Source organism: Oryctolagus cuniculus, chromosome 20 (genome assembly GCF_964237555.1).
Source record: "Oryctolagus cuniculus chromosome 20, mOryCun1.1, whole genome shotgun sequence".
In the NCBI taxonomy this organism is placed as follows: domain Eukaryota; kingdom Metazoa; phylum Chordata; class Mammalia; order Lagomorpha; family Leporidae; genus Oryctolagus; species Oryctolagus cuniculus.
Genome location: NC_091451.1, coordinates 9843855 through 9870996, shown reverse-complemented (window position 1 = coordinate 9870996; position 27142 = coordinate 9843855). Strand labels below are relative to the sequence as shown.

At 47.4% G+C, this 27142-nt stretch overlaps 1 protein-coding gene and 1 long non-coding RNA gene across 5 annotated transcripts; one reads left to right on the top strand and one right to left on the bottom strand.

The window, feature by feature from the left end:
• Positions 1–8545: 8545 nt before the first annotated feature.
• Positions 8546–21498, bottom strand: SIX4 (SIX homeobox 4). 3 transcript variants are annotated; one of them, XM_070065070.1, is made up of 4 exons: positions 21403–21498; positions 20286–21190; positions 16970–17658; positions 8546–12893 (listed from the first exon to the last, which is right to left on the bottom strand). In XM_070065070.1, the coding sequence occupies exons 1-4, from the start codon at positions 21403–21405 to the stop codon at positions 12097–12099; spliced, it is 2394 nt and encodes a 797-aa protein (XP_069921171.1). In that variant the 5' UTR covers positions 21406–21498; the 3' UTR covers positions 8546–12096. The 3 variants fall into 3 exon arrangements, with proteins under 3 accessions (XP_069921171.1, XP_069921169.1, XP_069921172.1); XM_070065068.1 differs by lacking the exon at positions 21403–21498 and having other exon boundaries at positions 20286–21318; XM_070065071.1 differs by lacking the exons at positions 8546–12893; positions 21403–21498 and adding an exon at positions 15097–15365 and having other exon boundaries at positions 20286–21318.
• LOC108178647 (uncharacterized) lies at positions 19926–26719 on the top strand. Of its 2 annotated transcripts, none has more exons than XR_011384850.1 (4): positions 19926–20189; positions 23887–24081; positions 26063–26140; positions 26355–26719. It is a non-coding gene; the product is annotated as an uncharacterized lncRNA (long non-coding RNA). The 2 variants fall into 2 exon arrangements; XR_011384851.1 differs by lacking the exon at positions 19926–20189 and adding an exon at positions 20266–20354.
• The last annotated feature ends 423 nt before the right edge of the window (positions 26720–27142 follow it).

The following is a 27142-nucleotide window of genomic DNA, read 5'->3' as shown; positions in this document are numbered from 1 at the left end:
TGAATGGCAGGAACCCGTGCAGTTGAGCCATCATTGCTACCTCCCAGGTTCTGTGTTAGCAGAAACCCGGATGCAGGAATCAGGACAAGGTATTGAACCCTGCTAAGCCAGTGTGGGGTGCAAGCCTTAACTGTTAGGTTAGATACCATCCCCCAAGCTTCCCTTTAAAGAGTTCTTGAGACAAAGCTAAGGAATCAACTTAGTTCCTGGTCGTGAACATTTTTGCGAATAGATTTTGCAAGCCACTGGATTTGGTGATACGCTGAGAGTGAGGGCAGTTTATCTGTGGCTTCAGTGCTTTAGGGACAGGGTTCTGGGCAGGGATGATAACCAGGTGGAGACTCTAGGATTATACCAGGCAGATAAGGTTGCTGGATTATTCCCCAACAAATCTGATTCTCTCATTTATCTATGTATTAATTATTGCTGCCATAAAGCGGCATAACAAATGACCCTAAACATCTTAGTGACTTACCTAACAAACACTTGTGTTTTCCTGGTCATTTGGAGCAGCTGTGCTTCAGGCTGTGAGCTGAATTCGGGTCTGTCCAACACGTCTCTCATTCTGCAATGAAAAGGCAGCTAGGATATGTTATTCTCTGGGCAAAAGCCGAAGAGGATGGAATAACCGAGACAGCAAGTAAAACCCCACAGACAAATCTAAAGCCTTTGGGTAGATGCTGTATCTGCCCAGATGCCCTTAGCCAAGACAAGCCACACAGCCAAGCCTAATATTAGTGAAGCAAAGAAGTAGAATCATCTGAAGAACAAGGTGCTACAAATTCACATGGCAAAGGGTATGGGTGTGTATGTACTGAAAGCTTTGAAAATATTTGTCTGCTTAACCAAACAAATTCACTTATAGGGATTCTCAATGGAATAATTATGGGTGTGCCCATAGATACAAGCTTGAAGATAATCTTGAAAGCATTTCTTTCTCATATTTTAAAAAATTACAAACAATTGAAATTTAACAGTTGATAATCCGTTGAACAAATTGTGATCTATCCATGCAATGGAATCCTATGCAGTGAATTGCAAGATTACTACTCATAAGTAGCCATTATTATGTACTTTGCTAAGTACTTTGTATGCACAATTTTGTATAATCATTGCACCAAATGTATGAGGTAGGCACTGTAATGCTTCTAAGTCTATAGAGGAGGAAGTACAGGCAGATGCTGTGTCAACTTGATTGGACTGCGAGGTACCCAGATATCTCATCAAACATTTTTCCAGATGATTCTATAGGGGTATTTTTGAAGGAGACTAATATTTAGATGATTAGACTGAGCAAAGCAGTTGGGCTTCCATATGAAGAGGCATTATTACTCCACCTAACTTAGTTCTTAGATGCTAAAGGCTGACCACCTTTGAATCTACGCACTGAAGCCAGCACTGGGCTCACACACAGTGGGAGTCTGGAGGAAACGGAACAAACTGATTGAAGGAGCCAGCCAGGGCTCTGGGAGCTCTGCACACCTGTTGGCGTTTCCAGAGGCTGGGAGTGGGTGCTTTAGGACAATGCTGCTGCTCTGGCACAGAAACTTAGCCCAAATCACAGGCTTGGCTTTACGACTGTGGAAAAGCACCGGCACTGCCAAGACTCGGGCCACGCCAGGTTGGCCTTTGAGACCTCAGATCCCCGCCGAATGTTCCCAGATTCTTTACATCAGTGAACATGAATGGGGACTGTATAGGACCTATGTTTACCCAGACCTCTGGGAGTATGCATGTAGGGTAATACGATCATCAGGCATTTAACATAATATGTATGATCAGATTGCATTTAACTGCTTCCTTTCCTTTACGAAAAATGCTCTGGTTTTCAGACTTTTGAACAGTTTGATATAGCAACCTAAGAAAGACAGAAAAAGTCTCTCCCTGTGAATTATGGGAAATTTTGGGAGCAGGCATTTGGCCTAGTGGTTAACACGCTCCTTGGGACACCTGTGCCCCTGGCAGAGTGCCTGGGTTCAGCTCTTGCTCTGCTCCTGAGTCCAGCTTCCTGCTAGTGTGCACCCTGGCATCAGTGGTGATGGCTCAAGTGGTTGGGTCCCTTCCACCCATATGGGAGGCTCAGTTTGAGTTCCTGGCTCTTGGCTTTGCCGGCATTTGGGTAGTGAACCAGCAGGTGGGAGATCTGTCTGTCTCTCTGTCTTTCTCTTTTTCAAATAAATTAAATAGACAAATAAGACATTTAGAAAATATTAGGCTACAAAAATTAAAAATAAGCTGACTTATGGTTATATAATAACTTAGAAATATTTTATTTTTTATTTTAAAGGTTTATTTATTTGAAAGGCAGAATTACAGAGAGGCAGAGAGAGAGAGAGAGAAAGAGAGAGAGAGAGAGAAGCCACTTTTATCGGGTAGGTCATTCTGTAAATGCCTGCAACAGCCAGAGCTGGGCCAGACCAGAGCAGGGTCCCAAGCTCTTGAACCGTCGTTTGCTGCCTCCCAGGCTGTATTAGAAGAAAGCTGGGTTGGAAGTAGAGGTGCTAGGACTCAGACTCACACTCTGATACAGGATGGAGGCATCTCCAGTGGCAGTTTAACCTACTGCACCACAACACCTGCCCCCTTGAGAGTTTAAATGTGTGATAGCTTTCCATCTTACATACTACATATGTGGGCTCCATATGTCCATTCACTTGATTTAGTTGTTAATATGTACATTTCAAAGAAAATAAAGGTAAATTGTAGCCTAATTCAGCCCTCTTTGAAACAACACAGATTCTATATTAACAAAAATTCTGTATAGTAATGGGGGCCCCGTGTTATAACACCATGGGTTTGCTACCTGACACAACAGTCTGTACTCATTTTTGGAAAAACTGACACGTATTCATCAAGAGATCAGAGAATAACTGTATAATCAGACTATGCTGAGACTGTATTTTTTTTTAAAAAGATTTATTTATTTGAAAGTCAGAGTTACACAGCGAGAGAGGAAAGGCAGAGAGAGAGAGAGAGAGAGAGGTCTTCCATCCACTGATTCACTTCCCAGTTGGCTGCAATGGCCAGAGATGCACCGATCTGAAGCCAGGAGCCAGGAGTTTCTTCCTTCCAGGTCTCCCACGTGGGTACAGGGGCCCAAGGACTTGGGCCATCTTCTACTGCTTTCCCAGGCCATAGCAGAAACCTGGATGGGAAGTGGAGCAGCCGGGTCTTGAACCAACACCCACATGGGATGGTGGTGCTTCAGGCCAGGGCGTTAACCCACCGTGCCACAGTGCCAGCCCCGAGACTGTATTCTTAGATCTGGTGTGTTCATTGCAGAGATGTGAAAAGTCTGCCTGGTATGATTGGGATAAGGTTAGTCTTGCAGAAACAAGTTTTAATCGCTCTTCCTGTCCACTTATTGCTAATAAATAAATTCGCTACAATATCTAAAATCATTAATTTGATAAATACAAGAATGTACTTATTAAAAAATAAAATGGGGGCAGGCATTGTGGGGCAGCGGGTAAAGCAGCTGCCTGCCATGCTGGCATCCCATATGGATGTTGATTGGTATCCCAGCTGCTCCACTTCCAACCCAGCTCCCTGCTAGTGGCCTGGGAAAGCAGAGGAAGATGACCCAAGAGTTTAGTCCCTGTACCCATGTGGGAGACCCGGATGAAGCTCCCGGCTCTTGGCTTCAGCCTGGTTGCGGCCATCTGTGGAGTGAACCAGCAGATGGAAGCTATCTCTCTCTGTTCTCCCTCTTTCTCTGTAGCTCCAACTTTCAAATTAAATAAATAAATCTTAAAAATAAATAAATAAGAATACAACATGCTATGTTCTCTAGTTTTCAACAGAATTTGTATTGATGGGTGGATCCACTGAGGGGCAGAGAGAGGTGAAGGAGGTGGCTGAGTGCAGAACCCAGCCGCCTCACCCCGCTGCACACCTCTAAGTAGTGCTGGAGGGTCACGAGTTGTTGACCTCATATCAATGATTTTATCTTCCATTTGTAGCTCTTGGCAGATCACTGTGTACTTTCACTCTGTGTACTTAACTCTGCCGGGTAAGCGCGTTTTCATTAAACCTTTTTCTTTCCTTTTTTTTTTTTTCTTGATTACAGCATGGATCTCAAATAAAATGGTATCCAACACACTAATTTCACAGGCAAAAATAGAGCTTAGAGAGGTGGACTGATGTTTCCCAAATCTCAAGGCTGAATCGAATCCAGATTTCCTGATTTCTGTCTCTACATTTCATCTACTGTTGCTCATAGACTGCAGACATTTGGTCAGCTCAAATGCAATTAGTGTAGGTGTATCCAGACAGAGAATATTTTTAGAAAGTATACCTATACGCACATAGAAATAGCTTTTCTGTACATCACTGCTATTTTGAAACATTGATCTAAAAAGGACCAGTGAGCATATTTTTGCTAATGCCCTTCTTGTCTGTCAAACTTTAGCCAACCTTCTTCATTTAGAACCCAGCCTCTAAGCTGGAAGAAAGTGGAAAAAAACCTTGGAGTAGAGAGGAAAATAATTACCAAAAAGACCATCCACTAACAGAAGGATCAGAGAATCACTCAAAGGATCTAGCCCAAAATGCAGTGATTTGTTTTTGGTTCTAACGGGGGTAATATTTTTTTTTTAAATTTTTTGACAGGCAAAGTGGACAGTGAGAGAGAGAGAAAGACAGGGAGAAAGGTCTTCCTTTGCCGTTGGTTCACCCCCCAATGGCCGCTGCAGCTGGTGCATCGCACTGATCCGAAGGCAGGAGCCAGGTGCTTCTCCTGGTTTCCCATGCGGGTGCAGGGCCCAAGCACTTGGGCCACCCTCCACTGCACTCCTGGGCCACAGCAGAGAGCTGGCCTGGAAGAGGGGCAACCGGGACAGAATCCGGCGCCCCGACCGGGACTAGAACCCGGTGTGCTGGCACCGCAAGGCGGAGGATTAGCCTAGTGAGCTGTAGCGCTGGCCAAACGGTGGTAATATTTTAACCATCCAGTTTAGTCGTTTGGTTCCCAGTCTACAGGAGTGAAATGATTTAAAGGAATGGATGACTGTTAGAGTTACCATTCATTCAACAGATAATTGTAAAGTGCCAACTCTGCTGGGTGCACAATTCTAAATGCTGAAGAAACAAAGACGAAAAGTGTAGGGGAGCCAACACACACGTAGAAATATGGTGAGTAGCACGTAAAGGAAGGTGCGTTTGTACCGCAGTCTCATCACAGAAAGGGCTGTGTGTGCGCTCTGTGTGAGGGTGAGACAAGGCTTCCTGGAAGACGTGACACGGAGGGAGGCTTGGGGATCGGAGGGCTAAGGAAGGAGCTGTGGCTGGCAGTGAGACTAGACAGAGAAGTAGGGCTGGGATCTGGGGTCTATTATGTTAAGTCAGTCATTCCAGTGGCATTCATGGGCTGTGGAGTGCCATTGAGGGTTTTCAACTGGAAAGCAAGGCCAGGATAAGTCTTTAATTCTGAAAGTTCTCTCTGGGTGTGGTGGCGCTGCAGCCAAAATTCTGACCAGACAGTGGTGATTGCAATCATTCAGTTGAGAAATGCTAAGTGCCTAAATCAGAGGCATAACCTCAGAAATGGAGAGAAAGGAATTCATTCAAGAGACAGTAACAGGGCCAGCGCCGCGGCTCACTTGGCTAATCCTCTGCCTGTGGCGCCGGCACACCGGGTTCTAGTCCCGGTTGGGGCGCTGGATTCTGTCCCGGTTGCTCCTCTTCCAATCCAGCTCTCTGCTGTGGCCCAGAAGGGCAGTGGAGGATGGCCCAAGTGCTTGGGCCCTGCACCTGCATGGGAGACCAGGAGAAGCACCTGTCTCCTGGCTTCGGATCAGCGCAGTGTGCCAGCCGTAGTGGCCATTTTGGGGGTGAACCAACAGAAGGAAGACCTTTCTCTCTGTCTCTCTCACTGTCTAACTCTGCCTGTCAATAAATAAATAAATAAATAAATAAAGATAGACAGTAACAGAGCAGACTGGGATAGACTTTGTATCTGATGGAGGAAGGGTGGACAAAGGCAGAGAAGACTCCAGAATGAATCCTAGACTTGTTTTGGTGGCCAGCTGGGTGATTACATAATGCTAAAATGAGGCACACAGAATGGGGAACAGGCTGAGCAAGAAAAGCGCAGCTTTTTTCACAGGTAGAGTCGAAGGTGCTGGGGACTTTCTGGAAATATCCATGGGAGAGCTGAATCAATCGGCCTGGCATTTGGCGGACAGGTCCAGGCAGTCACAGTCACCGTCAGCAGCAGGAAGTGGCTCTTGCTAACAGCAGGAGGCAGAGTAGAGAGGAGGCTGGGGGAGCATAGCATTGTCCTACGTGCACTTGAACTCTGAAGAACTTCCTGTCGGACAGCTCAGGGCAACCTGGCGATAGTTTCCTAACTCCTGCCCTCTTGCCCTGAAATCCCATTCTCCACATGGCTCTGGTGACATTTCTTGTAAGTCATGCTATATTACTCCTTGCTTAAAAGTCACTAGTGACTTCTTAGACTCAAATCCAAACTAGCTGGCACAGACCAATGCCTCTACCTGGCTCCTGGCCTCTGAGTCCCTCTGGGGCTCATTCTCCCACCCATGACTCCTACAGTTCCCACGCTCATCCAGACTGCTCCTCCCCCAGGGCCCTTGCATCCACAGCTCCCTATGTCTGGAATGCTCTTTTCTAGGTCTTGCTGGCTGGCTGGCTCCCTCTCATCATCCAGGCATCTCTGCTGAAACGTTGCTTCCTCAGAGAACTTCCTTGGCTGATCTGGGCCTTCTATGCTACCATTCCCTATTTTCAACACCATTACCCTTTGTTACTGACTTCCTAGCACTGACCAATATCTGACTGTACCTGCTCATGTATTTAGTACCTACTGTATTGGAAATGATGGTGTGCAAAGGTAAATTTCCACACTTTTTTTTTAAGATTTTTATTTATTTATCTGAGAGCTAGAGTTCCAGAGAGAGAGAAAGAGAGAGAGGTCTTCCATCCGCTGGTTCACTCCCTAGATGGCTGCAATGGCCAGAGCTGGGTTGATCAGAAGCCAGGAGTCAGGAGCTGCTTCTGGGTTTCACATGTGGATGCAGGGGCCCAAGCACTTGGGCCATCTTCCACTGCTTTCTCAGGTCGTAGCAGAGAGCTGGATGGGAAGAGGAGCAGCCAGGACTAGAACCAGTGCCCACTTAGGATGCCGGCGCCTCGGGCAGAGGCTGAGCCCAATATAATACAGCGCTGGCCCCTCCACACTTAGCTCTTAAGGGAAACTGGAAGTGGTTGGAATCATAAAACTGAAGGCTCTGTACTCCTATTGATGGGTTTTATTTAATTTGCTAGTTTCCAAGGAGCTACAAAAATGTCTTAAGTAGGGCAATGCCTCTGTCAATTATTTTAAAATATTCATTTGGCTAAAATGTTATAAAATGCAATCACTCCATGATCCTGACCCTGTATGTTCATTTGCTGAGACAATGCTCATGTTAACTTTTTAAACTACTGTACATCGAAAACGGCTAAGTAGATGCAGGAAAGGACAAGGACATGAGAAAGTAGTCAGAGCATCTGGGGCTAATTTGAGGCCTTAGCTAGTTTTATGATGGGATCGTACAGTTCCTTCCCAAACTACTTTCTTAGTCTCCCCTCCGTCTCAGTGTAGAAGGCAGAGAAAATCGGGTATTGTGTAATATTCAAATTAGGTCCAAACAGTACCAAGGCTGTCTTCCACACACCCAGCTGCCATGCAGGGTTTCCCCTTAACTCTCCAGCCACTGGGAGGCTGGGTTGTGGGCAGACTTTGGCTAATGGCAGTGTCCTTGGGTTGGCTAATGCTGCGCTCTTTCCATAGGGGTAGGAATGAAGTTCTTTGGACCTTTCAGCTCAGTTCCATTAAACTGAGTGCCTACTGTGCGCTACACATCACATTCAGCTCCTGGAACACAAAAATGAATAAGGTGCCCTTCTTATCTCTAAGAGTGGAGGCTAGATTTAGCTCTGAGCATGTAGCACAGTGAAATGAGTTGGCTAATTCTGAACAACTTTTCCAGAATCAATCGAATGGACTTGATACGTATTCGCCAGTCTTTGAAATGTTTGTGGGGTTTTCTTAACATTTTTCTTACTCTTCACTTTCCCAGGGATAAACAAAAAACAATATTATTTTTCACTTCTTGCTTAGTAAGATAGGTTACTCCCACTTCTTTTTTTTTATGTTTTTATTTATTTATTTTTGACAGGCAGAGTGGACAGTGAGAGAGACAGAGAGAAAGAAAGGTCTTCCTTTTCCATTGGTTCACCCTCCATTGGCTGCTGCGGACGGCGCACTGCGCTGATCTGAAGCCAGGAGCCAGGTGCTTCTCCTGGTCTCCCATGCGGGTGCAGGGCCCAAGCACTTGGGCCATCCTCCACTGCCTTCATGGGCCACAGCAGAGAGCTGGACTGGAAGAGGAGCAACCGGGACAGAATCTGGCGCCCCGACTGGGACTAGAACCCGTGGTGCCGGCACTGCAGGTGGAGGATTAGCCTATTGAGCCGCGGCGCCAGCCTGACTCCCACTTCTAAGAACACAGTATTCCCCAAATAACTTTTCAACACAAAGTATGTATAAATATAAAGTTTATTTAGCATAGTGTTTAGAAAAATAAGTTCACATCATTTCAGAAAACAAATAAAACACTTAATTGTCCAGGCATAACCCCCCATTACAGTACAACATACATACTCTAGATCTCTTTGGTTGGGTAATTAAGCACAGGAGTGTCCTGGGACAGGCTCTGTGTGCCATCACCTAACAGTGCAGTAAAGACTCAGTCACCCCACCCCAGGATAGACATTCTGTATAGAGTTTCTCTTTGTGTAAGGCACAGTAAAACCATACTGAGTATATAACTGGTTGCCTCTAAAGATACAGTACATGCAACGAAAGAATAAAAAAAATTTTTTTTGAGAACCCTGAAAGGCAAGAGTCACATGCTATACAATTCTGATTAATAAACTGTATGGTAGTAATATTCAATTAACACGAAATGTACCAATTAGATACAAAATAACTTTTAAGCTCTACTGACTACCTTTTAGGAAGACTTTGAAACCTCTTTTGTAAAATGAAATTCTTTTCCCAGCTTTCCTGAATGTTTTATGAGATCAGCTGTCAACGTGTTTTAAGTGAAGAACTTGTGGCTACGTACTAATAATGCACACATGCCTAGCATGTGGCAGGGAAGGCTGCCACACGTGCCCAGTAATCCAACTTTTCACATGCAAGATACAAGGGCATATACAGGGAGACTGAAGGTTAGTGTGCAATTTAACTGGATTTTTACCTATGGCTATAACATCTACCCGCCTTTCATGACACAAGAAAGGCACTGAAAAGTGTATAATCCAAAGTCTTTATGTCAATATACATGATACAAAGTAGTGTAACACAGGTGCTCTTGCCTGGCTGAGGAACAGATGCACCTCTCTAAATAGACTGTCCTTTACTAGATAGAACTAAGAGCTAAATGCCAAACGCTGGCTGATAGAGTGCATAGATAGGCTCACACCAAAAATCCCACAGCCAGAAGCAGGGGTCGGGTTTGAAGGGAGTTATTCGCCCCTACTGAGTCCTCTTCAGGGGTCAGGAGGGGTCTGTTGCAGCATCTTCAAGCATTGGTTTATGTAACAGGGAAATTCTGCCACATGAACTCCAAGGGTTTCTGAGGCCGGCCCTTGGCATTGCAAACACATTTGCAATTTTGTGCAAGGAGGTCATGGGGTTTATCTTATTCCATTCACATATACATGGGCTACAGACCAACTGGCCCTTACTTTACTGAAAGAATAGAACAGTACGTTCTTTGTAATGTGCATTGAGTCTTACCTGGAATATTGGATAGCTACCTGGAGTAATTGTAGGGTTAAAATTACATCATGTTAGGAGAATGAATGAGTTTCCTAGGTAAGTCTTAAGTTTTGTGCTATCTTTTCTTTCTCGTAAGGGAGAAAAGAGGAAGAACTCTGAATAAAAGAGAAGCTTATATATTTTGGAAGACATAAAACTTTTCCAGATTTTTATATATATATATGTATATATATATATATAAAACTTGTATAACTTATTAAATGTCCCCATCTCCTTTGTTGGATGGGTACTATTGATATCTGTAGCAATCAAGTGGAAAATCTTATTTTCATGTAAACTACACTACAGAACCATGTCATTCATCTCGGTAATGCGATCGACACACACCCTGGGAAAAAGCAAGCTGTGTTAAGTAGTGGTGGAGTGGAGCAGAACCCTAAATCACCTGACTGCAAAAAAACAAAACAGAAAACACAGAACTTCAGCAGATTATGAATATCCACCAATTCCATAACACATGGCATGTAAGTTCTTTTTCAAAACAGCAGAGAGGGGAAGTCATAGGGCTGTCAACAGAAGCTTGAAGGTTCCGTCTACACGAACACCACAGGAGAACTCTCTCTGCCCCTTACTCCACGTGCTCAGCCGATGGGCACGGCGAGATCCAGAGTGGACCCTCTGCTCTGACCTTAAGGAAAGGAAGAAGTGGAGACACGTTCATGTTCAACAACTTCAAGTCATCTCTGAAGAGAGACTTTTCTCGCAAGACCACAGAGTAACTTTCCTCCCTACACACTTGTATTGCATTGTTACACCTTGCAGTGAGTCCTGATAAAAACTACCACCACAGCTCCTAACATCAAACAAGCGTCTTACAGAAACCCAAAATATTTACTTTTAAAGAAGACACGATAATATAGTGCAAAAAACAGTCATGTATCATTGTGTAACAACTGATTCAAAACTATTAGAATGAAGTTTCAACAGGATTTTGCTCAAGAGAATTTACATATTCTTGTTTTACTCTACAATGGTTGTTTTCATAGCCTGAAGAATTGCTTTTACATGGTATCTACAATGCCATTCTTATTTTCAATATAGTAGAAAGTAGCAACAATAATTAGCTGTTCATCAATTTGCATGATCAACTTTATACTTAAAATTTAGTGAAACTTAGCTTCCTCAGTTATAAAGTAATTTTGTGGTGAAATTAACCCTGTTAGATAGTAGAAAAGAACCATCAGTGCTTCCATGGACAGTTCCGTACCTTACTGCTAATTAAAAGGCCACAAGGTAACAAGGCACGTAGAATTCTATAGAAAACATACTTAAATGAATCAGAGTTGCTAAATAAAGAACAAAGATTTGAAAAAAGTACCAAAATTCCAATATTGGGAGTTAGATTTCTGGTTTTCAGTGTTATTAACATTGACCTTAAGAGACTCCTGATAAAAAAATCATTGTTTTTAAAATCCTACAAAAAGTAAAACTTTGTTGGAAACAACTATGTTCACTTCCTGTTCAAACAATAAAAATAAATTAAACAGTAAGAAAACATTTTTCTTTTCAGTTCATAGCGCCTGAAGTGTAAGAGGAACACATACAGTATAAATAAAATTCACTGTAATTACTCAAAGCCTGCGTATAGAACTGATATATTTACATTCACACTGAAGTTTGTTTCAGAGTTTTCGTGGGGTTTCCAACTTGCTCAGCCGCACTGAGCTATAAGCAATCACATTTGGAAATGTGTAGAGACCTAAACCAAAAATGCTGAAAAAGAGAAGTGTGTCTCTGACTACCTACACACAAATATATAATTAAGCTACTGAACTTTAAAAAGACACCCTTAGAACAGTTTGGAGTACCATTTATGCTTAACCTTATCAATGCCCATGGAATAAAAGTAAACAAAAATAATTGCATTGTTTCTAATGGTCTGCAGCTATATTTAGTTTTCTATGTTACGTGTATACATTTTTAATTTAAAAATTATCAAGTTCCATTTTCACTTTAGAATGATATTGTCCACTAAAGGGTACACTTTGCCTTGAGACATTTCATCTGATTCTTCTGTCTCCACCTATTTAAGAGAGATCATTGTATGTGAACAAAAAGGCTGCAGTAATGCAGTTCTACTCTATATATTTAACTGTGATCTTCATGTAGATCTAAAGTCTCTTGAATGCATTTGCTTGCAAAAGTAGTGTTTTCCTTTGAATGGGGAAATGCTTTGTGTCCTCAGGGCTTTGGGAAAACATCTGCCCCTGATGCCAAAAAGGGAGGGGAGGGGCACACGAAGTTCATAAGTCTTGCATATCTTCATCCAGTTGGACAGTCTGGAGCTTGGCAAGCTCTTTTTTGTCTGTTTCCAGGTCTTCACACACAGTCTCAACCATGCCTTCTAGGACATATTTAGATTTGGCGTCCAGCATCATGAGGTTGCTTGCTGCTTTGTTCTCAGAATTTGGTAAGAAATTCTCTTTCAGGTTAGCTACTGATTGCAGAACCAAACGGTGCTCTCCGACAAAATCCTGGTGCACTGCCGGGGAGGCGTGGCCCACCTGGTCTTCCGAGGTAGGAACAATTTCCCCCAGGGCAGTCTGGGTCAGAGGCACGGACAACAGGTCCTGACCAGTAATGAGGGAGCAGTTCTGAAGAGTTGCATAGTTAGCGCTGCTGACCGCCGTCCCTGCGGATTTGCCTGCCACAGGTGCAGGCATGGGCTGGTTCTCGGCGATGTCAGGGTTGAGCTCAGTGGAAGTTAGCAGTGCAGGGGAAGTCAGGGAAAAACTGGGAGTTGGGGACACATTCACCAACGAGGAGGCCAGTGGGTGGAGGCCACTGCCCGAGAGGTTTTCAGGTGGCAGGTTTGCATTTACTGGTGCATTCTGATTGACGGGCATCAACTGGGAAAACACCAGGCTCCTCTCCAAGGCTTCCTGTTTCACAGATCCCACAGTCTGGCCAGAATTGGGAACAGTGTATACCACTGCACTGGGAGCCAGAGAGCTCAAGAAAACCTTGCCCTGCTGCACTGGGGCAGACTCGCTGGTGAATGCGCTCCGGTCTGAAGTGCTTGAGTTTATGGAAATATTACCTAGAAAAAGGAAAGTACTCATTATCACTGATGCAAGTCTTAGGGAATGGAAACAAACTTTTATTTTGATATAGAATATATATATATATATTTTCCTCAGGGACAGTTTATAAAGAAGCCACACTTCTACACCATCATTTAGACGAATCCTCATTCAGAATCACGTATTTAAACTTCAGAATCCTAGGCTCCATTCCTTTAAATCCTGACTAATGCAGTCCTAGAATAGTTGTATTTTCAACTCCCCTAAGTAATTCTTGTTGCTAAGTGGGAATGAGAACTACTGGTTTAGAAATGAGTTATAAGAAAAAAAAAAGAATTCTTTTACCCAAGTTCTGATTTCACTCAAGTTTCTGGTTCATTATTACTGACTTGCTACCTCTTAAATTGCTGATGGTTATTGCTAGCTCTGCCAGTTAGAACTAGAAAACACAAATGCAAAATAAAATGCCTTTGTTCAACCCCGCTCAGGAACTGACATAAAATATAAATGGAAATGGAGAAAATACCACATAAAATGAGTTAGCCCGAGGCTTAAAAGTTAACCATATAAACCTGCACAGACAAGTCGCACACTTGCACCAAACTAGCCATAAAGTAATGCCAAGTCAACAAAACATTCAAAAGGTTTTCCCCCCTTTTGTTATGCCAGTTCTAAATGTGCAGCCTTGTAATAGGAAGAATTAATGATAACATTGAAATGCGCTTTTCAAAATACAGATTAACATAAAAGACGGGAGCTAATGCTTCTCTAAAACGTTTGTATCTTTTGAGGCTCTCACTAAAATGGTCTGTGGAGACCAGGAGTAGAGAAAGAATGTGAACGGAAAGCCGAGATGATGCTGAAATCAAATAACCAGACGGTGGAGATGGAGCAGGACCACACCCCCAATCTAATAAAACCCATTCCTTTCTGAGGCTTCACCCAGGCATAGTGAAAACAATGGCAATTAGATGACCCCGGCCCTCCAGCCGTGCCATGGAAGAGAGGGTAAATCTGGAGAGCTTTGTGAGGGAATTCAGAGGGGCCATTTACCCTGATCTTGAATGAGATATTTAATAGTAGCCACAATTTCTCCAAGATGTCTCCCTTCTTGAATTCTTAGAACAACTGTGATTATATTACTACCTATACACGCTAAGTACAAAAGGACTTCTTTAAATGAAAAAAAAAAAAAAAAAAGAACACTATATTTGAACTTAAAAAAAATTAAACTCTACTAAGTACTCCTCACAGAAATAACAGTGTTAAGAAAAACATAGATGGGGTGGACATGTGGTAATAGGATGTCACTTGAGATGCCTACATTCTCCATAGAGTGCTTGGCCTGGCTCCTGATTCCAACTTCCTGCTAATGGGCTCCCTGGGGGAGGCAGCCGTAATGGCTCAAGTGGTCGGGTCCCTGACACCCACCGGGAGACCCAGATTGAGTTCTGGGCTCCTGGCTTTGGCCTGGCCCAGCCCCAGCTGTTGCAGGCATTTGGGGAGTGAACCAGCAGACAAGAGATCTCTCTATGTCTCTCTGCCTTTCAAACAAGTAAAATAAATACATATATTTTTAAAAAAGAAAGAAAGACATTTCTAGATGTTTTTGGGCTGTTGCTTCACCTAAGTGTTTGTTTCAGGCCACACAAATGAAGAAACTGCTTTTAACCAAAAATACTTGACTTCAGCTTAGTTTGTTTAAAATTCTGCCAAAATTGCACAAAAACATATGAAATAGGTCTTTGTTTTGTTGTGTATTTGTGAAACTGCTTGCTGGTTATGATTATTTTTTGACAGAGCTATTAAAAACATAATACATGTGACTTTTTCCCAACTGCTGTTGATTATAAATGAAATAATATTTCTGAACATGCAGAAATAGTAACATATACAAACGATAGGGGAAAGTAGACGTGATCTAAAAGCTGGTGTTCAAGTACAACTGCAGTGTGCTTCTTCTGCTCAATTTGTTGTCTTCACAACGTTATCTACACTCAGGAAATTTTCCTTAAAACGGCACGGTAATTTTAAAAACAGTAAAAAAAAAAAAAAACCTGAAAAATCACATAGGTACTAAAATATAACTCTGTAGTGATGGTACCAAAAACACTAATATTACAAAGTGAGTAAAAGATACAGATATTCTACTTTTCCACATGCCTTCCAATTACAGAAAGATAGGTCTACACTATTTAGAGGTTTTAAAGATTTATTTATTTATTTATTTGAAAGGCATCCCAAAGGGGCGCTGGCTTGGGGCCCAGCTGCTCCGCTTCTGATCCAGCTTCCTGCTAATTCTCCTGGGAAAGCAGCAGAGGATGGCCCAAGTGCTTGGGCCCCTGCACCCACGTGAGACCCGCAAGAAGCTTCTGTGTCCTGGCTTCAGGCTGGCCCAGCTCTGGCCTGTTGGGAGTGGTCATTTGGGAAGTGAACCAGCAGGTGGAAGTTTTCTTTCTCTGTCTTTGCCTCTTTCTCCGTAGCTCTGCCTTTCAAATAAATAAGTAAAGTCTTGGTTTCTGTTTTAGAGAAAGGCTGGAAATCCTCAAAACCCTTTATTGAGGCTCATAATACACAACTACTATAAAGGAACATTACTTACTGGATCCACCTGTTTAAACTTATGCCTTTGGCAGCCCTGTCATTTGATCTTAGCCATTTTAACTGAAAATACTATCCTTATTCCTATTAAATGTCCCATTACAAAATCAGCTATTAGTTGATAATAATTTTCTATGGCTGCACTTTTCTTGATCACACATGAAAAGCATTTCGGCTTCTCTCCTTCCCAACATATAGCCATACTTTCTGCTCAATTTGTAGTCTTTAAAACATTCCCTACTGTTTGGAAAATTCTCCTAAAGAGAGAAAGGGGTTAGAGCCACATTAAATCATTACAGAACTAAGCACTTTGGCTCTCCTTGTGATTTTCATATTTTTGAGCTGTGTTGGACAGTGGCTTAGCTTAACTCTTCCCATAACCTGGAGCAATGAAGAACTGAACAGTATGCTGCAGCAATGTCCTGCCCTATTACCATTTTGCCTAAAGAGAAACAAATGCACAGGATGAAATTGATAACAGCTTTTCCACAAAAGCTTCCAGTAAGCTGAAGTAGACTACAGTTGTAAAACAGCAGAGTTGTACATTTTTTTTTTTTTTTTTTGGTAAAGCCATCTTACAGGAAGCTGACCTTTGAGGTCACCAATTACTTAAATTTGCTTTTTAAAACATCTGAATTTTCAGATGTGCTTATTGGAAGGCAAACGTGCATTATTAACATCTCCCATTCCTGAACTGAAGGGATGATGCAAGCTCCACCTCCAACTTCTAGCCACACCCACTTCTATACAGAGAAGATGATAGGGTGATCCAGACTTGCCTAAAGTCAGTGACTCACGGGTCAGCCTCAGGTTTCCCAAATTTCAGATCAGTGCTTCTCCTAGTAGATTGCCATTAGCAAAGCCACAAACATAAAATAATCTGTCTTCACAGATAAACCCACACGTTTAAGGAGAGAACATGCACGCAGAGCAACAGAAACCCAACAACAGACTCCTCTGTATTCTTTTACGCCTCTTACTCTGAACTACAGGAAGTAAATGATTCAAACACTATTGATCCAATCTTTTTTAGTTTGTTCTTTTAAAACATCTTCTGGTCAAATAAATCACGCTAGGATAAAGTGTACACATTGTCACCAACTGTTCGACAAATTCTGTGTTCTTAGCAATGTATTAATTTTTAATTTTAAAATGTCAAGCCGTGCGTTATTTTGTAAGCACAGATTGACTTATTGTAGTGCCATAATTGTAGAATTGGCAAGACTTGTTATGAACTGGATTTTTCCATTCAGTTGTTGGGAAAATACAAGGCCACCCACCCCCACGATGCAAGGGAACCGAGCAAGCTGGATACGAATGGGTGCTGTGCAGGAGGAGGACCACATCCAGGCTACTGTGCAGCTTTGGCAGCCAATAAGAACCTCAGCGGGGACATCACTTTAGAGCCCTCAATGCATCACTCAATGCATCACTGACAGCAGCTTAAGCAACACCTCCAACCGTGCCTTACGGTACCAAATGAGACTTTTACCTGGGGAAGCTGCCACTGAGACAGGAGGCAGCTGCAGCGGAGAGAATCCAATGCTCCCATTAAGGAACTGGCCGTTGGCTCCGGAGTTGGGGATCTGGACAATGCCGTACTGGTTGATCTGCACTGGGGTCGTGAAAGTCACCACAGAGCTTCCCTCCTGGGAGGCCACTGTTTGAATGTCTTCTCTTTTCACCTCCGCGCTGGGGATCAGCCCTGGGAATGACGCTGGGGCACTGGGGCTGTAGGAGGTGGTGGCTGCCGCGTTGGCTGCAGAACTCTGCAACACTTTGAATTCCTTCACATCCTGGGAGGTAGGCCCCAGGATGTCCGTCATGGAGATCCCATTGCTCACAATGTTGGTTGACATTTTTGGTGGGTTCAAGGACACTGTCTGTGTGTTTCCCACATTTAATCCATTTAGGATGACTCCACTGGGTCCCTGAATGAAAGAATTACCATTAAGGAAAACAGGCGAAGTACTTGCAGGTACTAAGCTTCCATTCAACAAAACTCCAGAAGAGCTTAACGATATCTTAGCATTTCCAATTTGCTGCATGTACACGGGCTCCATGTGACTGGACAGGCTGAGGTTGGTGACGGCGTCGGAGGAACCCGGGAGAGGGTGAGGAGACAGGTCCTCCTGTCCTTTGCTGGACTCATCTTCAGTGCTGGGATTGCCATCGGACTCACTGCACAGAGGGGAAATGAAGACATTCAGAAAGTCAGGGGCGTGTCCATCTACCGGTGCCATTTGCTAGGAAAACCTTCTACACCCACGAAAGGCAGGATCTAAGGGACGCACAGCAGATTCGGACCAGCCAGAGAACCTGGGAAGTTGAACCCTCAGTTTCCAGTCATTTTAAACAACGATAAACCCAGGGAAAGTCCAGCGATCAAGAACACGGAAATCCAGCCAGCGGGACTCACAGAATACTTCCCGTGCATGTGTTTTGACAGCGTTCAAGTGCTATCCCTCACTGCTAAACCACGCTTCTACTTTCCCCAGCGAGGATGAAGCGCAGTGGTCAGCCTCTCCGGCGTAGGAACCTCCCCCTCCCTCACTGGTGGGTCTGGTTTGCAGGAGCAGGAGCTGGGAAGTGTTCCGCGCTCTCTTCCAGTTTAGTTTAGTTTGCAAGACACCTTTTTCTCATCTGCTCCCAAGCGTCTACTGCACCACACGGCCAACAGTCTCATTCCACAAAGGGGCTGTCTTTGTGGCAGCAAAGGACCAGGCACAGTAACGTGCAGGGGCCTCCGAATCCCAAGAAAGGAAGCCACGAGGGACCTAAAGGACCTGCACTTCCTCCAGGGCCCTGGTGAGCTGGGAGGCCAAGGCCGCTGCGGGTCAGGGCCTCGCAACGAATCACGCCCCTTCCCCACAAGGCCTCAGCCCCCGTTCCGGGCGGGCCTGCGCTCTCAGCACCCCGACTTCGAGGAAAAAACTGAATCAGGGTAGGGGGGTGCATAAGTGGGTTTTATTTCCCACTTGATTCGAGGCTGGCCGCGGGAGCAGGACAAGGGACAGGTTGGAAGCGCGGCGGGACTTGGCCCCGCAGAGGACCCGACAAGCCCGCAGTGGCTTCCCCGCGGTCGGTTCGCTTTCATGCCCAGAGGAGCAGATTTATCCGGGCTTTGGGGCTGCGGGGCCCGGAGCGCAGAAAGCGCTTTGATTTACGAGCTGAGGCTGAGCCGCCGTCGCCGTCTGGGAGGGTGACTCACGGGGCTTGCGGGTGGGAGGTAGATCCGGAGAGGGGCCTAAACCGGGCAACTGGGGCGGGGGTACGGAGCTAATGGGCAGTGGGGGGGGGGTGGGGGAAGCGGGCGTAGGGGGCAGGGAGGAGCCGGACACGCCCGGCTCGGGAGCAGAGGCTGCAGGGCGCGGTGCCCGCCCCGGCCTGGCCGTCCCCGGGGCCGCGAGGATTCCGCCAGTGCCGGCGGCCTCCAGCGGGCGCTGGGGGCAGGTGGCCGGCGCACGCCGCGTGCCTCCTCCGGTCTCTGCAAGCCTGCGGCAGCGCGGACGCACGTCGCGGGGCGCCGTTTTGTTTTGGTTACCGCGGGGCCCGGCTCGGCCGGATCGGGGCAGAGGAGCGCCCGGGCGGCCAGGCCCCTGTGGGGGCGCAGGGGCAGGAGCAGCCGGCCGCGGAATGCGCCGGGCGATCACCTCCACCTGGCCCGGGCGGTCTCCGCGGCGCCCGGATTCCTTTCCTGAGGACCTTCCAGCTGCTTTGAGATTCCCTCTCTCCTTTGCTCGCGGGCCGGAGACGCCATCCCCTTACGGGATCTTTTCCTTATTTTACCTCGTCCGGACACACACATACACACACACACACTCTCATGGGTCTGACTCGGGAGAACCCACGAAATAGATAGGGAACCGGAGATTTTCTACCAGAAGGGAAAAAAAAAAATTTCTCCTAGTTAAAAAGTTCAAACTCGGCAAGGGTGGGCGCTCAAGGAGGCGCGGAGCCGCTGGCGCCCCCCTTCCCGCCGCCGGCCGACCGCAGCCTGCCCTCCCCACGCACCGTCCCGGGACCGAGCCCCGCAGCCCCGCCACCCCCGCGGCGCTGAAACCCGATCCCACGGAGGTCAGAATCAGGTTTCAAAACACGACGGAGCCCGGCGCACCAGCACCCCACGTTGCCGCCAGCCAGCGCCGCGAAGGGAACCACAGCGGGCAGAGTGAATGATTAACTCTGTCACATAAAAACCTCGACGTCCCCAGACCCCTTCCGGGCCGCCAGCCCTCGCGCCACCGCGGCCCGCGACCCACAGCTGTCGGTGGCTGGGTGCGGGGTGCAGGGAGGCGACCTCCGCCACAGGCCCGGGGGGCGGCCGAGTGCCCGGGACCCTGGAGCGTGCGCGCCCGCGCGCCGCACCCGACGCGACCCCGTGGAGGTGCAGCCCCCCGGGCCCGCGTCCCGACTTGCACACACACGCACACATGCACACGCTCCTCCCGCAGGGCCAGAACCGGGGAGAGAGAGAAGTGGCAACTTCAAAGCCGGCGGGAGCGGGGTGGGAAGCCGGGCAGCAGTGACCAGCCGAGGTGGGGGCGGGGACTGAGCCCTAGGCCGGCGACGAGAAACTTCTGGGGGCGGGAGGGGGAGGGGGAGGAAAGAGGCTCCCCCGCCCCCCTCGTCACCGCCGCCCCCCGCCCGCAGCCGGGGAGCGAGGTGGGGGGCGGGGAGAGGTGGGCAGCCGGACCCGGCTGGTGGGGAAGGTAAGCGCCATGTTTGCGAGCGCCGGGAGGAAAAAAGAAAGCTGGGAAGGGGGGTGGGGGAGCGGGAGGGGGAGGCGGAGGAAAGTTGGCGCTCACCTTTTGGACTGGGTCTCCGACGGGTTCCGGTCGCGCTGCCGGCGGTTCTTGAACCAGTTGCTGACCTGGGTGAGGGAGAGGCCGGTGATCTTGGCCAGGTGCCGCTTCTCGGCGGGCGAGGGGTAGCGATTCTGCTTGTAGAGCTCCTTGAGCGCGTTGCGCGACTTCTCCTTGAAACAATACACCGTCTCCTCGCCGTCCCAGATGGTGCGGGGCAGGGGGAATTTCCTGCGCAGCCGGTACTTGTCCACGGCGCCCAGCGGCCGGCCGCGGGCGCGCTCGGCCTCGGTGTAGCGCGCCTTGTACCAGAGCTGCTGCAGCAGCGGGTGGTTGGCCGACTCGAAGCTGTGGCTCTCCAGGATGCTGTAGAGCTCGGGGTAGATGCCCTGGTGGAAGGCCACGAGCGCCCGCGCCTTCAGCAGGCTCTCGTTGCCACGTAGCAGGTCGCTCTGGGGCAGGGACCACAGGAACCGGGCCAGGCGGTCCAGGTTGCCCCCCTGCTGCAGCGCCTCGCACACGCAGGCGACATGGTCGGGCGAGAAGGCCAGAGGGGTCTGCGCGCCCGCGGCGGTGGCGGTGGCGGCGGCGGCGGCGGCAGCGGCGGCGGCGGCAGCGGCGGCAGCAGCGGCGGCGGCGGCGGCGGCGTGGTGCCGGCCCAGAAGTTCCGAGTGGAGTTGTACCTGATCGGCCGCCGCTGCTCCGCTCGCCGCCGCCGCCGCCGCCGCCGCCCCTTCCTCTCCGCTCACCCCGGCGGCCGCGGCGTCCCCCGGCTCCAGAGGGAACGGCGCTGGAGCCGGGGGGGTGAGCCGCGCCGCCGCGCCCCCCGCCACTTCTCGGGGCGCCTCCTGCCCGTCCGAGGCGTTTTCCATCCCATTCTCCTGCTTGATGTCCGCCGCACTTGCGATCTGCCCGGTGGGGGAGGAAGAGGACATTTTTTTGTTGTTTATTTTCCTCCCTCCCTCACTCCCTCGCACTCTTTTCCTCTTTCTTTGCCCCTCTCTCCTTACTCCTCCTGCTGCGCCTCCCTCCCCCCTCCCCCCCTCCGGAAAGCCCACTCCCTCCCTCCCGGTTTCGGCTGGATCTGGCCGATCAGGTTTCCCCCCGGCCACGCAGTCACCATTAAGATAGCTGCTAGAGCAAAGTAGTGTAAACGGATAGCTGGTTTCTGCCGTTCCCCCAACGTGACTCCGCCGGTTGCTGCATACTATATGGCACTGCCGGCCCGGCCGCGCCGCCTCATTGGCTACTTCGCAGTCAGAGGGAGGAGGAGACACCGATTCTAGCCCTGTCGATCACCCGCCTCCCACTCCACCCCTCGCCTTTCCCTCTCCCCCTGACCCCCAGGCACCTATACCTGAAGGGAAACACCTACATTCTTCCCCGGCCCGCTCCCGGGCGCGGAGGATTGCCCTACCGCGGCCCGAGAGCCGGACGACTCTTCCCAGAGGGAGGCCCTGCCATTTTCCGGAGGGAGTCGGAGCATTGGGTGGCCTGGAGAGCTGGCCGGCCGAGTGCCTAACAAAGAGACCACGTCCCCGCATCTGGGCGACAACATTTCTGGGGACGGGGTGGAAGCTTCCTGGTTCTCTTCTCCCATCCCCTTCAGGAGGGGTTTTTGTATTCCAAGGGGTCAAGGAGAATGGCGCTTGGGAGTGAGTGTTCTAGAGGGCGAGCATTTACAGTAAATTAAAATCCCAAAGGAGGGAAAATGCTTGAACATCTTAAAATAAGCTATGGAAATAACTCACCTGACAAGGCCAAGAAAGGAAACCTTGAAAAAAAAATGTACTTAGCTTGGAGTCCCCTGGAGGGTGGCAGCTGGAGTGGGATGAGCAGGATATGACTAAGCGTATAGGATAGTAAACCATGAGTTTATCCTGGATAGGTAGTGGGGAAGAGAGCCACGCTTTTCCATAACTGGATGGGAACGTTAGTCTTCTGTAGGAATATTTTCCTTGTGCGCGCAGGCATGCTTCCTTGAAGATGATAGCCCTGGTGGCAGCACCATCTTTGTTTGGAGAGAGGCTGGTGGCACCAGGACCCCTTCCACGGCGGAGCCAGATGGAAGATAGATTGCCTTTCAGTCGGAGGCTGCGGTGCAGGGTACAGTCTGCTGCTGTTTGCAGCTCTGTCCTTCCTGCCGTGGCCTGGGGGTCCCTACCTCTCTGGTCACTGTGGGTCCGTTGGGTCGGAGCACTGCTGCTCTTTCTGAGAGCCCAGGGTTTTGATGACATCGTGCTAACCTTTTCTTCAGGGTGGCCTTGCATGGCTTCTGCTTTCCAACTCCCCAAAACTGCCTACTTCAGCGTGGAATAAGGCAGCTGCTGCTGTCACCTGCTGCCATGATCAGCTTCGTGAGGCTTTCTGTTTTGCTGTCGGGTTGCATTTTGTTGCTGGTCAGCCAAGATGTCACTTGAAGTAGCATTTAACCTGCTTTCGTATTACCTTGATATGATGAAGCTAGAAGTGACATCTCTGGTGGATATAAAATTCATAATCAAAGGAAAGATCACAGGTTTCTGCTCCACTGGAAACTCCCAGTTAGGTATCAAACCTTTAGGACATTATTTGAGATTCAGAACTTCTTTGAATTTTAAAAAATATTCTTTTTTTGTGGATTTTTTATTTACCAAAAAGTCACAGAAATAATACAGTTTCCATTTACCCTCCAGCTGCTTGCCCCTAATATTGACATCTTCCATTATAATGCTGCCTCTACTATTGTCTTCAGCCTTGTTTTTGGATTTCACCAGTGTTTCCGCTCATGTCCGTTTTCTGTTCAGTGATTCAATTTGATGTACCATATTGCATTGAGTTCCTTGAATTTTTAAAGCATGTTTATTAGAGCCAAGTAGACAGGAGCTGGTGTGGCTTAGTGGGGAGGATGTGGGTTTGGAGCATTGGCTAGCTAGCTGGAGGTTTAATCCCTAGCCCTGCCATTTATTAGCTCCTTGACTATAAAAAGCACACAGGGTTGTTGTGAGGATTAAATGAGATAAGATGTGCCAAAAAGCACCTGGTGCATAATTAATCCTGGGGAAATGTTTGTTATCTTCCTCCTGATAGTGCAAAGCAAGAGACTTTTCAGTTGCATATACCTAATAAAGACTCCTTTGGCTATATCATGGGGCTATCCAAGGTCAGGTCATAGGAGTCTGCTTCAGAATTATTATTAATCAAATGTAGTGCATGAACTTGGGAAGCCACATGATGGGCTTCTGCATACCCTCTGTGTGTTTGCTTTTAGAGCACCAAATTCAACATTACGCAGAAGTGGCAGTAGCCTCGGTGACCTCTGTAGCCCGTGGTTGCACTGGTATTCCGAAGCTCCAAAAGGAGATTCCTGTAGGACCAGAAGTTGAAATTTAACACCAGCCTCTGGGTTCCTTTAGGTGGCTGAGCCTCTGCCCTCATTCTGCCAGCAGTTCAAAGGGGACTCAAATGTGGTTGGCGACATTGATTGGAATGGAACAGCGGACTTGAGGGTGTTTGGACTCTGTCTCAGCACTGGTTTTACCCAATGATTTGTAAAATTGATGACGACTTGGCTTCTCCCTCCATGTTTGCCATGCTCTGAATATTGGGTCTGTTGTGCTGATAGGCAGTCTAAGCTGCGTTGTGACTGGGAAAACAGTTGAGGCTGGGATCCTGTGAGCATGAAGAACATCAGAAGAGGAAGCTGCTTGTTCCAGTGTCTTCCTTCCCGCCTAAGGATGCAGATAGGAGTACATGGACATCATTTGACATTTTACTGTATTAATGAAAAAACAGTTCAAAACAAAATGTTACGCTTTGAGTGAGTATATTTAATAGTTTTACTGCTCAGAATGGAGATTTCCTTTTTTAAGGCTGGGAGGTGGAAGGAAATCCATATGAGAATACCTTGGAGGAGAGGTCCTTTTAGAAAGCTTATGAACTGTTAGGCAAGTTAGGTTCTCAGGTCATCTTCCATCCATTGCTATGTAGTGATGTCTGATGATATGTAGTGAATATTTTCTGAAGGGTCATTCATTTGCCAAACATTTGTTAAATCCTGACGCAGTACAAGGTATGTCATTGGTTACCAACGGATGGAACCGAGGATCGTAGCTGGTCCCAAACTTAGGAGAGAGATGTTTTGACTTTATGATGGTATGGAGGTGATTCACACTCAGAACCCTGCTTCACATGTTGAATTTTGATCTCTCCCTGGGCTAGGGATGTGTGGTCTGAGCCTCTCCCTCCAGTTCTCAGTGAGCCCACAGTTGCCTGGGAAAACAGCGTGTGCCCTGCAGTGTGCTGTGTTAGGGTGCCTGAGGGCTTAGGCTTACTAAATCCATTTTCCTTTCTTCCTTTCTTCCTTTCCTCTCTTCCTTTCTTTTTTTTACAGGCAGAGTTGGACAGTGAGAGAGAAACAGAGAGAAAGGTCTTCCTTCCGTTGTTTCACCCCCTATGACTGGTGTGCTGCGCAGATCCGAAGCCAGGAGCCAGGTGCTTCCTCCTGGTCTCCCATGTGGGTGCAGGGTCCCAAGCACTTGGGCCATCCTCCACTGCCTTCCGGGGCCACAGCACAGAGCTGGACTGGAAGAGGAGCAACCTGGACAGAATCTGGCGCCCCAACCAGGACTAGAACCCGTGGTGCCGGTGCCGCAGGCGGAGGATTAGCCAAGTGAGCCGCGGTGCTGGCCAACTAAATGCATTTTCAACTTGAAATATTTTCAGCTTACAATGGGTTGATCTTGCTGTAAACCTGTCATTCATTGAAGCATCTGCATATTGAGGTCTCTGATCCTGAGAAGCTTGAAATCCAGTAGAAGATAAGAGACATATTTACACAGGTTCTTCAAAAAGTTTATGGAGGGCCTGGTGCTGTGGCATAGTGGGTTAAGCCTCCACCTGCAGGGCCGGCATCCCATATAGGCACCGGTTCTAATCCCGGCTGCTCCACTTCCGATCCAGTTCTCTGCTGTTGCTTGGGAAAGGAGTAGAAGATGGCCCAAGTCCTTGGGCCCCTGCACCCACATGAGAGACCCAGAAGCAGCTCCTGTCTCCTGGCTTTGGACTGGCCCAGCTCTGCAGCCATTTGGGGAGTAAACCAGCAGATGCAAGACCTCTCTCTCTCTTTCTCTCTCTCTTTCTCAACTCTGCCTTGCAAATAAATAAATAAATCTTAAAAAAGAGTTAAGCTTCAGGTGATTTCCTTTTAAAAAAAAAGTTTGTGGAAGAGTGGAATAAAGATGTTTATTTTGATGTCTAAAACCTTTGAAATCCATGCATTTTAAATAAAATAATTTAAATTCCATGGAGATTTTGAAGTGGACACAGGATATGAAAGTGGTTAGGGTAGAGCTCTTCAGAGAGAAGGCAGGCAGTGGGGAGTGGGGTTTGAGCTGGATCTTTAAGAGAGAACTGATGTAGTGCTCACTAGAGCGAGAAAGAGAACAGAGCAAGAAAGCCATGGAGCACAAAGGTACAGGGCATATTTCTGAAATACCTGTTAATCCAGTGTGTCTGAACTAGGGGTTTACTATATAAATGGGTGGTAGGAGAGAGCTTAGAAGGCACTGTGGACACAAATGATGAAGAACTTTGAAATGTTTGGTGTGTATGGTGGCCATGTCCATGTACCCTATTAGGGGCACCATCAGTTGGTCCAGGATGGACACTTGTGCCAAACTGAAACAGTTAAAATCCCTTCCTGGTGTTTTTTTTCAACTTGTACTGGAATAATTAGGATGGGGGAGGAAGCCTTAGGTAACGCTTGGAAGTGCTCAGTGACCAGGTTCTCTCGCGTGCAGGACACTGATGAGCGGAGATGGCGCAAATGGTGTCTCATCATGGGTGAGCGTGGAGGGAGACATCCTGGCAGAGACTGCGTGAGTACAGCCAGGTGTAGCAGCACTCATCCCTTTTGGTGGTGAAATGAATTTCTCCAAGGAGGAAAAAAACCCACACTTGAACTGTCCAAAAATACAGGCAAAAAGATGAACTTAATGCATCATGATATCAAACAGGGTGAAGGGCAGGCATATAATTGGCTGAAGCTGAAGACCTGCTGTCTAATTCACTTGCTTTTGCCTTTCTCTGCAGATTAGTTTTCAAAAGAGCTTTGTTGGGGCTGGCGCTGTGGCATAGTGGGTAAAGCCTGCAATGCCGACATCCCATATGGGCACGAGTTCTAGTCCTGGCTGCTGCACCTCCAATCCAGCTCTCTGCTGTGGCCTGGGAAAGCAGTAGAAGATGGCCTGAGTCCTTGGGCCCCTGCACCTGCGTGGAAGACCCAGAAGAAGCTCCTGGCTCCTGGCTTCGGATATGTGCAGCTCTGGCGGTTGCGGCCAACTGGGGAGTGAATCATTGGATGGACGACCTCTCTCTCTCTCTCTCTGCCTCTCTTTCTCTTTGTGTGTAACTCTGACTTTCAAATAAATAATTAAAAAATAAATCTTTTTAAAAAACCCTGATATTAAAAACAATTTAAAAAAAGAGCTTTGCCGAGAAGCAAAGGAACCATGACTCTCAGTCACTTTCAGCTCCCCAAAGAGCTTCTGCCGCTTTCCCCATATTGCTAATTTGGAAGGATCTAAAGATCTCTGATTGGTCCAATAAGGTTCTCTGCTGCCCAGCCCAGTAGAAAGCCACTAAGGTGTGTAGGGAAGGGGCTGCTATCCATAAGAATCAGAGAGAAGTGCTCTCCTTTGTAGAGGGACAAAACAGTAAACTTCCGCTTCCGTAGAGGAAAGCTCAGCTTGGGTCTCTGAGAAACACAGCCCGGGAGGCAGAGGCGAGTGTTCAGCAGGTGGGAATGCTAGAGGGTGGCAGATTTGCGACTAGAAATGCTGTTCCCTCGGCCCACTGTTGGGGTGCTGCTGCCTTCAGAA